The sequence below is a fragment of the Oryctolagus cuniculus genome, chromosome 6 (genome assembly GCF_964237555.1).
Source record: "Oryctolagus cuniculus chromosome 6, mOryCun1.1, whole genome shotgun sequence".
Classification (NCBI taxonomy): Eukaryota; Metazoa; Chordata; class Mammalia; order Lagomorpha; family Leporidae; genus Oryctolagus; species Oryctolagus cuniculus.
The window spans coordinates 24,227,476-24,243,387 of record NC_091437.1 but is presented as its reverse complement, the minus strand read 5'-3'; the positions used below and the strand labels follow the sequence as shown (position 1 = coordinate 24,243,387).

General features: G+C 44.9%; 1 protein-coding gene across 2 annotated transcripts in view; it reads left to right on the top strand.

Annotated features, from left to right (window-relative positions):
• The window catches only part of TRPC7 (transient receptor potential cation channel subfamily C member 7), a 137,467-nt gene that overhangs the window by 85,205 nt on the left and 36,350 nt on the right, over nucleotides 1-15,912 (top strand). For both annotated transcript variants that reach the window (XM_070076126.1, XM_070076125.1), the window contains exon 5: nucleotides 5,798-6,014. In XM_070076126.1, coding sequence (XP_069932227.1) covers nucleotides 5,798-6,014 — 217 coding nt within the window. The remainder of the gene's footprint in view (nucleotides 1-5,797; nucleotides 6,015-15,912) is intronic.

Genomic DNA, 15,912 nt, shown 5'->3' with positions numbered 1-15,912 from the left:
TCTGTAATCTCATCAAAAAGGCAAGGCCCCTCCAGGGATCCCAGATTCTAATAACATTATTACACTTCCCTCTAAGGAATCAAACTTCACTATTCTTTTATAAATATATTCAGAAATGTCTCTGCCAAACTGTATCAACTGGCTAATGCCCATCAATGTCTAGTGAATGTTAAAATTTCTGTTCCCAATCTAATGGTACATTTACTTCCTAATAGTTGCTGTAGTAATTTAGGAAGCACTGGAAACATCAAAATTAACCTAATCAGCCTGCCAAAACGATCTCATCACTTCTTTCATACTGCATTCCCAAGACTGTCGATCCTATTTTTACATCATTTTAAGTTTCCAGGAATCCCTAAGAAAAATAGTTCAATACGAATATCATAAGGCTAAAGGGATCAACAGAAGTTCAGCTTACCAGTAAGTTAGCTGAAGAGTGTAACCAAGTCACAGATGTGTACATATAATGACAAATGTAAGCATGGAGCACGGAACAGGTGTGTTGGTGTCAAGAAAAAGAGCAGGATTCTATTAATTATTTTTCATTGTCATCACCAACATCATTGAAGTCAGGCAGTCCACTGGGAGACCACTTAGTTCTCATCTGCAAGGAGGCCTGGTCTTTTCCCAGAAACATCTTTATCCCAGGGTTCCACTGCCAAGGGGTCTTTACGGATGATCATTGTAATTCATAATTTAGACGGCTTGCTTGTCAAAACCTCAGAACTAAAAGAATAAAAGCCATCCTCGGGTGGTTCAAGCAGTATCTCTAAAGCAGGAGGACTGGGGCCAAAGTCAGCACCAAGGAAGTGTGGAAGAACCACAAGTTCTAATTATAAAACTGTGACAGGAGGTGCTGACTTCCTTTACTACCTGTTAGCCTTCACTGCTCATTATCCTTTTTTTTTTTTTACAGGCAGAGCGGACAGTGAGAGAGAGAGAGACAGAGAGAAAGGTCTTCCTTTGCCGTTGGTTCACCCTCCAATGGCCGCCGCGGCCGGTGCGCTGCGGCGGGCGCACCACGCTGATCCGATGGCAGGAGCCAGGAGCCAGGTGCTTTTCCTGGTCTCCCATGGGGTGCACCTGGGCCATCCTCCACTGCACTCCCTGGCCATAGCAGAGAGCTGGCCTGGAAGAGGGGCAACCAGGACAGAATTCGGCGCCCCAACCGGGACTAGAACCCGGTGTGCCGGCGCTGCAAGGCGGAGGATTAGCCTAGTGAGCCGCGGCGCCTGCCCTCATTATCCTTAAAATTAGTCCGACTCAGGCAGGGAGAACTAGACACAACTTTAGAATTCCACCTGTTACCTCTGTAGTACGTGATCTATCAGTCCTTACTGCCACATAACTGTTGCTTGGAGAAATATCAAAGTGTCAGTCACTTTTCCTTTCTCCACCAGCTCAAACAACAGCATCTAGTGAGGACCACGTGAGGGGTGGAACAGCTTTTGAAGATCTCTGCTTTGCCTTGCCAAAGCCAACAGTTTGAAACAGGGCTCCTTCAAACATGTGGTCAAGGGGCCAAGGAAGAGTGGGCAGTTCCTCCAAAGGCCAGTTTCTCCCACTACTGTCTCTACCACAAAGCCGTACTAAAGAATATCATGATGCGATTTTTGAAGGGCTACCATGGTTGGGGGGTGGGGTCGAATTGTAGCATGAAATACAGCACTGATGCTCTTGGTTACCAGTGCTCCTGCTCCCACGTCCAAAAAGACACTCCAGCACCTCTCGCTCTGCTGGGACAGAACTGAAGAGAGCCAGAAGCTGCTCACTTTTGTGCTCGGCCAAGGGAGCCCTGGCGGTGTTCCTTCCCATCTCTCCATCTAGTTCCTACCTAGTGGTTAGCTTGTGCCTCTCCTCACAAGAAAACCAGCAACTCTGAAGGGAAGGTCCACCGTTATAACCATATGACAAACTCTGCCCTTTCCTTTTCTTTCATTTATAGCCCAACCTTGTAAATCCCACTATTATTAAAAATCTTTTCAGCCTTCAGGACAAAATATGGATTCACACCATAATGTGAGAACACACTCCCTCCTCCACCCCGATTCTGGAATCCTAGGTTAGACATTTTGAACAAGAATTCTGGGGATAGCATATTAAGACGTCCATCATTAATTTAACCAAAAGCACACACATTTCTTCCCAGAAGGCCACATCCCAAGTTGCCTCCATTCAGCTTATAACTTGCAAACTCAGTCCTGCCGGAGACCACCAGCAGAAATGAGCACGGCACTTGGAAGGGGACTCCGGTGGCACAAGACTAGGAAGGGGTGCAGGAAATATTTTCTTTAGGATGACTCGCACTCACAACCTTAGCCCTATCTTGTCAGGATGTGGGGACCCACAGGCCACCAGGTCCATTAGGTGCTTATGCTTGTGGTTCAGGGACATGAAACAGAATTGTACAAACCAAAAAGAGCAGCTGCCCACTCCCCGAGGGTCCACGCATGCAATTCATTTGAAGCTGATTTAGGAGCACTACTCACACTTGTATATTTCTCAGAATGGTACCCAACAAGTTTGGGGTGAGCCACAGACTGGGATTCTGTAAGCTTGGATTTCCTAAAATGTTCTCAACTCACACGGTCCTTGTAATGATTGAGCTTCTGTAGCCTGTATTCTAGACTCTCCAGTTCTGCACTCAAGGCAGAGCAGACTACGGTCTACAACTCCTGGAGCTCTACCACCTCTTTCCATACCTAAAGCTGTTATCTGACCCACCCGTAATGATTCTCTAGCTTAGAGCTGCTAGAAAACATTAGTTGACTTTTCTCCTTTCTTTTGGCTCATCTGGTGGCTTTGTGAAAGAAGGATGTTTTCCCCAAGAGTAATTTGCTTCAAAAATAATCTTTGCAAATAAAATGGGAAATATCACAAAAAATGAGAAGGAAAATTGACTGGAACTCATCTGACCTTTATCCAAGTTTTGCCACTTAACACACCGAAGCTCAGGAGAACAGGAAGAGAACCTCACTTCCTCAGCTCATGTTCTCTCTGTGACCTGGATCAAGTGGGAGCTGAGCCCAGAGGAAACTTCCATATTACCTCGGGACATTACCAGGGGTGTTTCTTTTTTAAATTAGAATTCTCAGTAAATATGACAATGTTTACTGACTCATCCTGTGCTGGTAGCCAACAACTTAGAGGAGGTAACAAGGAAGCATTAAATTCCTCAAACCAGGTCTGCTGGGGAATCCCCAAGCCACTTTGGGATCAGTGGCAGGCAGATGCCAGCATTCAGATGCCCCACGCAGGTGGGAAGATGGTGAGGGGCACTCCATAGACTCATCCAGGTAGAACCAAGAGGACACCATGTAGATACGGATAAAGGATCAGGAAAACTGGCCAACAATCCTAAAAAAGCTGTCTCTGTGTCAGAGCTTTTCAACTATTTCTGACATTCCTGGGACACTTCTGGACACAGGATGCCTGGTCCCTTACCTGCCACCCACCTTTCTCCCTGAGGTCATTCTCCAACTTCCCTCAAGTCCTTTCACCCCCTCGGTCAGGACAGTAACAAGAAACAGGACACTGAGAATATCTCAAGAATACACCAAAGTATTCTAAGGTCTTAGCTGGGAAATAGAGCTCCAGGATGGCAACACTATCAGTGAAAATGTTGAAAAATTCAGAGCTCACAGGTGCTGCCATAAAGAAAAGGCAATGGAAATGCTAATGACCTGATCTGATCAGTTTATGCTGTAAATATGTGTCAAGATACTACACAGTACCCCATAAAGATGTTTCAGTATTACATGTTAATTTTTAAAATTTAAAATAAGTTAATTAAAATGTAAAAAATTCAAATTAGCTATTTGATATCAATATAAATCAAAATGAGCCACAGAAAATTCCTTTTTTCTTTACTGAATTTATGTGAGGTATTTTATATGTCCTCACATTTAATCTGCATTCTGAAATCATCACCTTTGACTCTTTCCCCCACTAAAAAATTCACAGCTAAGATGCAGGTTTAAAAAAAAAAGATTCAAAACTAGTTTTCTTATTTCAATAGATGGGTTCTAGACATAAGAAACAGAATAAATCACACTATACTAATCACTTGAATAATTAAAGTAGATTATCACTATACCAAAGTATATTAAAAGAACATTATCAAGCCATCTGATTTATAAATATTATGTTGAACAGTCACTATTTGGGGAATTTTACCTAAAGAAACTGCTGTAATTGATCTTCTGTTGAGCCAATACTCTCTCTCCTGGGTGACATTTCACTCTAGGACTCCTGAATGAGGCCAAATGTGAATATTAATGAATCAGCCAATGGTTATAATTGAATATCTACCCTGGAGAAGCGACTGAACTTTGGAAAATATTTCCCTCTTTTGTCTTATTAATACACCTGAGTGAGGCATAAGGTTTGGTGATTAGGCAAGGGTGATGTCAGTAATAAGGAAGAGACTCAAGTGAGTTCATTAAAAGGGCTCAGCAAGGACTCAATATGCAGCCCACAGTTTAGTCCTCGAAGATCCACAGCACACCATGAACTGAAGATGGGACCAACATTTATTCCCTGACAGTACATCTCTTGGGCCATTTCATGTTCACGTGAAACAAGTATACAAATAACACCAGGCCACAAGGAAAAACTCAATAAATTTTATAGTAGTGTCACAGACGCTATGTTCTATAAACAAACTGCAGTAATATTGGAATTTTTAAAAGCAGAAAAAAAATCCTATATGTCTGGAAGTTACCTCCCTGAGTTAAAAATAAGATCACAGGTCAGCATTGTGGTAAGGCAGGTTAAGACTCAGCCTGTGATGCCAGCATCCCATACAGGTGCCAGTTCAAGTCTCAGCTCTGTACTTTGGTTCCAGCTCCCTGATAACGGCCTGGGAAAGCAGCAGAAGATGGCCCTAGTCCTTGGACCCCTGCACCCACATGAGAGGCCTGGAAGAAGCCCTGGGCTCCTGGCTTTGGCCTGGCCCAGCTGCACCTATTGCAGCCATTTGGGGAGTGAATCAGCAGAAGGAAGATTCTCTCTCTCTCTCTCTCTCTCTCTCTCTCTCTCTGTCTCTCCTCCTAACTCTGCCTTTCAAATAAATAATAAATCTATCTTTAAAAAAATCAAAAGAGAAATTATAAAATATTTATAACTAGGCCGGCGCCGCGGCTCACTAGGCTAATCCTCCGCCTAGCGGCGCCGGCACACCGAGTTCTAGTCCCGGTCGGGGCGCCGGATTCTGTCCCGGTTGCCCCTCTTCCAGGCCAGCCCTCTGCTGTGGCCAGGGAGTGCAGTGGAGGATGGCCCAGGTGCTTGGGCCCTGCACCCCATGGGAGACCAGGAAAAGCACCTGGCTCCTGGCTCCTGGCTCCTGCCATCGGATCAGCGCGGTGTGCCGGCCGCAACGCGCCGGCCGCGGCAGCCATTGGAGGGTGAACCAACGGCAAAGGAAGACCTTTCTCTCTGTCTCTCTCTCTCACTGTCCACTCTGCCTGTCAAAAAAAAAAAATATTTATAACTAGATATTCATGAAAATTTTAAGTGTCAAATTTTAGGGGATCACAGCCACAGCAATATCCGGCAGGAAAGATATAGCTTTAAATAAATTTATCAGGAAAAAATTGAAATCATTAGAAAAAAGATTTGGTTAAGCAGCATCTCCCATATAAATACAAGGGAAAATGTTGTTTAGATTCAAATAGCAATACCTGTTCAAGATAGGGGATTCTCCAGTTAAACTTTGGTGAATACAATGTTTTAAACAGAGACCTGCAGCCACGGAGAGTTGTCAGTTTAACATGTCTCATACGCATTATGTTTCCAGCTAGGACGAACCCTAAGGAGCCCTTTCATGAAGTTTGTAGCCCATGCAGTTTCGTTTACAATCTTTTTGGGATTATTAGTTGTGAATGCATCGGACCGATTTGAAGGCGTTAAAACTCTACCAAATGAAACCTTTACGGACTACCCAAAACAGATCTTCAGGGTGAAAACCACACAGTTCTCCTGGACGGAAATGCTCATCATGAAGTGGGTGTTAGGTAAGCAAGTGGCTCTTTGCCCCTCCTCTCCCAGTTTCAACCATGTGTTATCACACTCTGACTTCTGGATTCGCCCTCTTGGGGGTGCTCCTGACAGGCAGAACGGTGAGTGGTGACCAATAACAAACTCAAAGTCAAATTCACGTTCTATAGGTGCTGGTGTATAAGATGTACTGAATATATTATAAATCCCAATGTTGAAAGAAAATGTTTGGGGGAATATTTGTTAGGTACTTTTCATTAAACATTACTGAAAGTGCCTGAAAAGTAGTTTTGCATGGGAAATATATCATTTTAATCATTTAAAAATAGTCTCCTGAAGCCTTAGGAAATCAAGTTCTATATCTGAAAAAGGTATAAAATTCCCCAGCTAAAAGATTGATTTTTATCACTAAATACTGCTAAATAGAATTTTGATAATGAGTACAAATCTAGAAAGTTAGGGGAAGAACATTTTCTCATTATTTGTAGATATGAACGTGCTGAAAGGTCATAAAATTCCTCTTTGTGCTGATATTCATGCTGCTGAGGCCTGCCACTGAATTGCCCAAGAAACTGTTCCCAGTGTGCTCACTGATTAGTTAAGAAAGGCTACTCCTCTTTTACCCAGTTCATAAGAATCAGTACAGTGGTAATCAGCAAAATAAATAAAACTGGCTAAAACTGAGTAGGAAAAACTGAAAACTGCAAAATTTGGCAGAAAAGGTAAGTCTCAATAGAAAAATGAAAAATTGCAAAACCTGTAATCAGTGATTTCACATATAAGCAAAACTTTCTCAGTAAGTTGTAATATTTACATCAACAAATTTTAATTTTATAGGAATATTTTGAGTAAAACCATAGCTTTTTAAAAAAACTGAAATTTTTAATTATACGATATCAAAATTTGACGAATTAATTGAATTGATTCAATGGTATTCACCCCCAATTTTGAATATATATTTATATTCACTAACATTGAGTAAAAAGTATGCATGATCAAAACGACTGTGCCAGCAATCAATAAAATCACAAAAGAACAAATACTTGAAAAATAATATTATACATGACGTGTGCTAAGTGAAAAAGCGTAAGAGCTGAACCACTAGAGAGCATGTGATGTATGTGGACAACTGGGAGAATGGTCTCTATGCCGAATAGGCAGAGTGAAATGAGACCAATGGTTTGATCCAAAGGGCAGAGGCAAGACAGCACACCATGCCTCACAGGACTATTAGCCAACCAGCAAGCCAGCGATCCAAGCCTCATACTAGAGAGCCATGGACGGGCACTACAGTAGGGGAGGAACTATGAACACTGTTCCAGAGTGAGTTCTGTGGCCTAATTTTCTTAGTTCAGAATCTGTCTCAATTATCCCTAGGACATCCCACATGGTTTAACTAAAGTAACACTTTAACAACAGGCACATTAAAAAACAAACTCACATGTTGGATTTACAGATCAAAATTTCAAGTGTTAATGACACCAATCCCCCACCCTACCTTCCCACCTGGACCCCAGGTAGAAGACTCAGGTGACAGCAACATTGTTTACTTTGAGTAAGTGGAGCTACCCTATGTTGATGGTTCCTAGGGAACCATGACTTCATCTCAAGTCCTCAGTGTCACAGTACTATCCCAGTAAGAAGGAAGTACCTCCATCTGAAGGACCCAGACTTGTAATGCTTTGTCCCAGCTTCTAGCCATCAAAGGAGGGTTGAGTTTTCAAGACAGTTACATCAGAAATACTGTACAAGAAGGGCTTGCATCTCATTGACTTCATTCCAAAAAGTTTCAGACAGAGTCAAGTGTCGCTCCCCCTCTTCGTGGAGGAACGACACAGGACCCTGCGCTGTTCTTTCGTCTGCTCGGCCTTCCCCGGGTTTGCTGCTGGTTCTTCCCGGGTTGGCTACTATCCCTTCCACCTCCGTGGAAGGGCAGTTCCCCCTGGCCACATTCCCCACTTCCGCAGGGAAGCAGCACACCGCCGGCCGGTTCTCTCGGGGGCTGCACGGGTTCCCATAGATGTTCCCCATAGATGTTCCTGGTGCATGCCGTCTCTCTCCTCCTTTATAGTCCTCCTCCGCCAATCCCAACTCGGCTGCCCACACGCCGAGTACGCTGCTCTCCAATCAGGAGCAAGTCCTACAGTTTATTAGTTGAACTGGAGGCAGCTGTGCGGAAGCTGTTTACTTCTCTCCCAGCGCCATATTGTGGGAGAGCAGATGCATAGAATAAGTCTTAATTCGAGTAACTTAGTCTAGTCCGGATTGCTCCCCACAGATCCCCCTTTCTTTTTATTTTTGGCGTTGATACGCGCCTGTCTTCGGTGTCTCGCGGCACACACTCTGCTCTACTTGCTAGAGTTGCCACAGGCTCTTACAAGTCCTATCAATCAGGAAAACCGAATCCGGGTCCTCTCTTCGCCATGTTGTGAGGAGGTTTTTAGGCGCTGATGCGTGCCTGTGTTCGGTGCCCTGCAGCGCATGCTCTGCTCTGCCTGCAGGGGACTTACAAGACCTATCAGGCAAACCGAATCCAAGCCTTCTCATTGCCTTATTGTGGGGGAGACTTATTAGTGTTGGTTCGTGCCTATCTTCGGTGACCTGCAGCTCATACTCTGGTCGAGCTTTGCTGGCGCTTACCGCCTTAAATCAGGCAGACCGAATCCAAGCCTCCTAATTGTTGCATTGTGGGGAAGCTTTACTGATGTTAATTCGTGCCTGTCTTCGGTGACCTGCGGCTAGCCGCCCAGGTGCTCATCGCCTCACTAATCGGGCAGACCGAATCCAAGCCTTCTAATTGGCATGTTGAGGGGAGGCCTTATTTTTCTCTATTTCTCTATCTCCGGGCATTCCTATTTCTCCCATTTTACTTCTATCTTCCAGCATTCCTATTTTTCTCACTTTACTTCTAAACTTCTGTTTCTCTTATCCCTGCGGCTTTCCGGCACCTCGCCCCGCCGGCGGGTTCCCGGCTCTGCGCCGCTTCCCGGCGCCTCGCCCCGCCGGCGGGTTCCCGGCTCTGCGCGCACGCTCCGCGGTCTCCACGCACTTCGCGCCCGCACCACGGCCTCGCGCCAACGCCCCATGCTCTCTCTGCACGCGGCGGCTTCCGCGAATGTTTCCGCCACCACCGGCATTCAGTCCAAGTTCCCCGGACTAACCTGGCGAATCCTGGCGGCCCACGTCTCTGCCTCTGGTTCCAGATCTTCGCCTCTTGCTCCCCGGGGTGACTTGAAGAATTCCAAGATGGCTTATATCTCCGCCTCGGCCTGCACTCGCGGCTTCATCCTCCCTAACATTTTTCTCTACCCGGTATGTTTCCTTAAGTTTTCTTCCAACAATATTCCTCTCATTTCTCCTGGCTTCTCCCCACAGTCCGTATCCGAGTCCAAGCCTCCTCCAGGTTTCACTTTCGCTTTCAGTCTCCTAGCTTCCCCGCCATAGTCCGCATCCGAGTCTATGAAAGCTTTCACTTTCGCTGTCAATCCTAACTTCTTTCCCACAGTCCATATCCGAGTCTATGCCTAGGCTTTCAATAGCTTCTTCCGGCACCTTTCTTGTCTGGCTTTCCCCTAGGCTCTTCGCTAGTCTCTCTCTCCGGTATTTTCCTGCTTCTTCCCGTTTCTTCCCTCCTAAGTTTCCTATCCGTCCTGGGTTTCCTATCCGAGTCACGGCACCATTATGTCGCTCCCCGTCTTCATGGGGGAACGACACTAAACCCTGCCTAGGCTTCATATCCGAGTCACGGCACCATTATGTCGCTCCCCCTCTTCGTGGAGGAACGACACAGGACCCTGCGCTGTTCTTTCGTCTGCTCGGCCTTCCCCGGGTTTGCTGCTGGTTCTTCCCGGGTTGGCTACTATCCCTTCCACCTCCGTGGAAGGGCAGTTCCCCCTGGCCACATTCCCCACTTCCGCAGGGAAGCAGCACACCGCCGGCCGGTTCTCTCGGGGGCTGCACGGGTTCCCATAGATGTTCCCCATAGATGTTCCTGGTGCATGCCGTCTCTCTCCTCCTTTATAGTCCTCCTCCGCCAATCCCAACTCGGCTGCCCACACGCCGAGTACGCTGCTCTCCAATCAGGAGCAAGTCCTACAGTTTATTAGTTGAACTGGAGGCAGCTGTGCGGAAGCTGTTTACTTCTCTCCCAGCGCCATATTGTGGGAGAGCAGATGCATAGAATAAGTCTTAATTCGAGTAACTTAGTCTAGTCCGGATTGCTCCCCACAGTCAAGAGTCTTTCTTAAAGAGAATTTTTCAAACTTTTTATTAAAAATGATTCTAAGTAAACACAAAACTCAACAGAAGAGCAGAATGAACCCCAAGGAGATATTTCTTATCTTCAAAAGCAGCAATTCATGGCCAGCCTCTGCTTCATCTGTTCTCCCCCATTTCCCTTCTCCTTAGTCTGAATTATGTGGAGGCACATGCCAAGAATCATACAACTGCATCTCTAAACATTTTTGTGCCTTTCACTAAAAGGTAAATTCTCTTTTTCCTTTTTTTAATCTTTTTGCTCTGTGTGCTTCAATATTTACTGTTCTTTGTAGTGTCTGTGATTTTAATCCCAAGTAGTGAATTTTTCATTGCAGACATTACATACTTAAATCTTTGAAATTTTATTTGGTTCTCTATCTCCTATTTTCTTCTTCACAATGTTTGTATTTTCCTTTAAATCTTTGACTATATTGTATTTATGGTAACTGTTTTAAGGTCTTAACCTCCAACACCTCTGTCACTGCTGAGTCAGTTTCTATTGTCTAATATTTCTGCTGGCTATGGATCACATTCTTCTACTTCTTGACATTTCTTATTGAATGACGGGCACTTTCTATGTTATGTTGTTGATTTTGTTGTCTTCCTGAAAGAGTTTCTTGCTTTATTCTGACAGGTTGTTGCATTATTTGCAGATCTGTCTGATCCTTTTTAAGCTTTCTTACAGAGGATCTGGAGACACTTTACCGTAAGGATTATTTATCTTAGTCCTGTGATGAAATCCTGCCAGGGTCTCTACTGTCAACTCTGGATAGTCAGAGCTCAAACTGTTCAGCTTACAGCTCCCTGGCTACTGTTAGTGAAATCTCACTACATGCTCATGACTTAATAGTCAGCAAACATTCAAAAGAGCTCCAATTTAAATTTCTGGGGTCTTATTTTTGTTGTTGGTTTTGTAGTTTTTGTTTGTTTGCTTGCTTGCTTTTGCATAATATCCTCCTCTCCGGCGCTGTGCCACACAACACCTCAACATCTCCACTTTCCTGAACTCTAATCTCAACCTCTTCAACTCAGTAAGACAGCCTGACATGCTGTGGGGACTGAGCTGCGCCTCCAGAGAGACAGGGTGATCATACAGCTTACCTTAGTTGTTCATCTTTTGTTGGGAATAGCAGTCCTGTGCTGAAATCCTGAAAATCCCAATTCTAAAAAGAGCTGTTTGCTTGTTCTTCTGTTTGTTACTCACCACAGCTGGCAACAGAAATCAGGACACGTTTTCTAAAGCAGAACCAGAAAACTATTGTCACACATAAAAGAAAATTGTCTCAAATATCCAGTCAGTAATCAAATTTCTTTCATTGATAGAGGTAGGCTGAATGAATATCTACACAACTTACTTCTTTTTTACAGCCCTTTGTTCAAATTTCAGCTTATCAAAAACAGTTAAACAGGTAAAAGCATGATCTTGCCTACTGTGGCAAGACGAAAAACATTCCAGACAAAAGGAAGAGCATGTGTTAAAGCCTGGATTCGGGAGCAAGCTGGACATTCTCAAGGAACAGCAAAGAGAGCAGCATGGCTGGAACAGATGAATGAGAGGGAGAGAGGGAGAAATGAGGCCATAGGGGTAGCCTCCACAGAATTTTGAGCACAAAAGCAATATCATCTTACTTCAGTTCTTAAAGGGTCACTGACTTCTGCGTAGAGAACAAATAATTATGGGACAAAGCAGAAGCAAGGAGACCAGGTTGGAGACTTCTGCAATAATTCAAACAGGAAATGACTGGTATGAAGAAGCTGTAGATGATTATATTCTGAAGGCAAAGATCAGTAATATGCACTATTAGAGTATTAGAAACAGAGCAGTCAAGGACAATATCAAGCACTGTAGCTCAAGCAATGGGAGACTATAAAGTCATTCAAGCCAGGAAAGATGCAGAAAGGAGCTCTGAAGAGGGAGTAGACATGGAAATAAAGAATTCAATTTGAGACCAATATATATTAGACATTCAAGTGGAAATGTCAAGTAGCAAATGGATATACAAATCTGAAATTCAGAGGAAAGGTTTGGGCTGAAAACATAAAAAAGTACTTTTTAAAGTTCATGAAAATGCACATTATAAAAAACTATGTATGGACTTCAAAAATTTTCTGCACCAAAATAAACTTATTTTTTAATTCCATTTTTCAAAACCTTTTAGAAGGTCCCTCATAAACTTATGCATATCAGTGCATTTAAAGTAAATGATACCAGATCACCTTGACTGCAAATGTGTACAGATGAACTGATGACCAAGCCCTAGGGTACAACAATGCCTAAACTATGGGACAATAAGAAGTAACCAAAAAGGAGACCGGGCTAAGAAGGAAACCAACTGTACTGACCCAGAAACCAATCAAAGTAAATGTATCAAGAACTGGGGAGTGATCATTTGTGTAGAATGCTGTTGATGCATAAAGTGACACGGCACCTGAGACCTGCCGCTGGCTTTGGAAGTAATCTATCGGAGTGGGTACCGCAGGATGGGATCCGTGTGCAAGTAGAGGCTGTGGTTTCATCAGGAACGTGGATACTTTACCCACTGACAGGAGGGAAGGTAGAACTGAATGCCCAGGGCAGTTGGGTTTGCTACAGTGGTAGGAGTATGCAGAAGTTCTCTTTGGCAATTTCTATTTCTCATATTCTTTTTCAAAAAAATATGTTGTTGTTTTTAAGCACTATATTATATATCAAACTCTGTGGTAATACTAGGGAAGAAGCTACATATAAAACTAACTTTTTGTGTCTTAAATACCTTCTGAAGCTCTATATTATTGTTATTATAAAAATAATTATAGTCTTTGAGAGAAAGATCTGAGCACTGTGTTCATGTAGGAAAAGGCTCTTCGTGTTAACAGACGCTAGTATCCAGCATCTGATCACCTGCTCAGACACGGAGGGACAAACAGGAACACCAGACCTCTGCTTTTGGGGATGTGGAATTCTACTCCCAGATACTGGGAGGCCTGGTATCACCTAGAAACACAGCAGCTCACTCTCTTCTCCCGGGACGTATTACACACAGAAGTATGCTAGACAAACTGGTTACAATAATGCCAAACCTTACTCTGTCTCAGCAGCAGCACTCTGGGGGAGAAGAGTGCCTTAGGACCCTAACAAGTTCAGCCTGCTCCTCTCAGAGGAAGCGTCTGACCAGACAGGTAAATGGCCTTGTCCTGGTCTCCCTGCCTTCCCCTTCCCACCTCTATCCTACAGCCTCCTAACACAGGAGTCAGAGTGATCCATTTCAAATGTAATTGAATCTTGTCACTCTTTCTTCAAACTGTTCCGTAAGTCCCATCTCCGTCCAGGGTATTTAAAGCAGGAGCATGGAAGCCTGAGGCCACAGGGAGACTAAGAAGATGCAGCTAGAGAGGGAAGAAAACCCAAGAGAACACGGTATCAAGGAAGCCGAGAGCAGAGCATGACTGATGAAGGAGGGTGGGTTTTCTGATGCACACACTGGTCCTACAGAGCGAGAAGTGGCTTGGAGAAGTCTAAAGGAAGCAGTGGCCATTGCTCCCTCCACCTGGTCAATCTGTGTCATCAGTTCACAGCACAGGAACCTATTTTTATTATCTACACTGAAAGCAGTGACTCCAGAGTGGCTGAAGAGCTTTTTCTACTGCAGTGTGGGTCTAGAAATGTTCATCAGAGGTCTGTGCAACAGCATTAGACGTTCCCAGAGAGCAACAGAGGCTTACTGGTCAGGCAGGGGCTCCACAGTGCGTGCGATTTCTCCACCTAGGAGCACAATCATTTCACAGAAGACTCTGTTCCTGTCTTACAGAAAACCTTGCAGATGCCCCAGTATTGAAAACTCAGGGGATGGCATGAGGCACAAATGCCTGACATGGTATATGAATACACTGTAAATGCTGGGTAGGATAAAAGAGCTTGGGATGGGGTTCCAGTAACCCAGTCCTGACTGTGCCCCTTTCTCTTTGGTGGCTTTGCCTCTCTGAATTTTTGTTCACATCTGCAAAATGCTAGAAGCCAGCTCTTCCCTCACCCCAAACCACTCAAGATTTAAAAATACTTGAGGACAGAGCTGAATCTTAGCTCCAGAATCACACATTTAGGTTTAGCCAAGAGTAAAATTATAAAATCATGGGTGCTGGCTTCTAATCTAATGCATTCTTATAACGGTGTCTTCATTTATTTAGGCAAGAGTCCCAAAGAGACCACCCCAAATACTTGCCAGAGTCTCTCGCAGTTTCAAACAACACAAGTTGGTGCCCTCTTCATCACTTTTGGGGGCTGCCTAGATGCAGGGTGAGCCCGAGTCTCGTCAGCATGAACTAAAGCAGAAGCCTGTTAGCGTCCACTATGCCTTCACTAGCTCACCTGCAGACATGCCCCAACCCCACTCCTTGACCTCTGAATGATACTGAATACCTTACAACTGCCTAGAAGGGCCCCTCTCCCTCACTCCCAGGGCCACCATCTGGAACACCCTGCCAGTCCCTCCCCAATCACCTAGCTAAATCCTGCTTCCTCACCCCAAGTGTCACCTCCCCCATGAATTCACCCCTTCACTGAGTCAACAGATACACGGCACACCCAACACCCTGCTGCGTTCCATGACCACAGTGCTGACCCACTTAACTCTGTGACTCCAGGAACAGTCCCCAGCGTACTTGTCATTACACCATCGCCACCCTCTAGCACTGCTGTCCATGGACACATGTGTGTGCAGCACTAGACTGAGTTTGCTGGGAAAGTAGTCATCATCTTGGTTATTATACCCCAGAATGGCGGCTGGCACAGAAGTATAACTCAATCATCTCAATCAGGTGGGCAAGTGAGTTCCTGACCACTGGGAGTAAGCCTGTGCCTTACTGAGGACAAGGTAGGAGACAGGACAGTAGACAGCAAGGGTCCCAGACTGCTGGTGTGATTCTGAACAATTCACATTCCTCCTTCATCTATGAGTTTCTTCAACTTTAAAGTGGGGTGCATTACAGTAGCTATCGACCAGATTAATATGGACAGTGCTGAGCACAGGGCGTGGTACCTAAGGCACTCAATAATTGCTGGCTACTATAATCAGAAAAGAGGAGGAGGAAGAAGAACTTCACTATTTTTTTTTAATATACTACTGTCGTGAACCTGGAATATGTCTGAGGCTAGATTTGTTCCCAAGAATCTACCACCGAGGCGGTGTTTGGATGCTAGGCCTTGTGGGGTGACAGCTTCTGGACTTGTTTTGCTTCCTGTGAATTCACAAAACATCCATGTCTTGGACCAAAGTGGAGAAGTTGGCCTGGGGAAACAAAGAGGCAGATGTAGGGGCCGGGGACAGTGTGCAGGAAGCCCCAGGGGCCATGATCATTTACGGGATACACATTTAAGTTTCACAAGACTCTGAAGAGGAGCCCTGCTCAATATCCCTGGGTCAGGAACGGGGAGAGCTGCACTCTGGGCCATCAGGCTCCATCTCCACAGCCTGTAGGCCATCACTCAGAGCCTGCCTACATCAAGCTACTCATTGCCCTTGAGGGTCCCTGGAACTTTCCAAACTGTGCCTGTGCCAGGCCCCCTCCTTAATTATCAGTGACCTTGTTCTCGGAGCTCCAAGAATCCCTGACAGAAGGAAATCTTGCCTGAAGGAGGCTCAAATGTCCAGCATCTTCAACCCCTGGGCCCCTGGGCTCTAA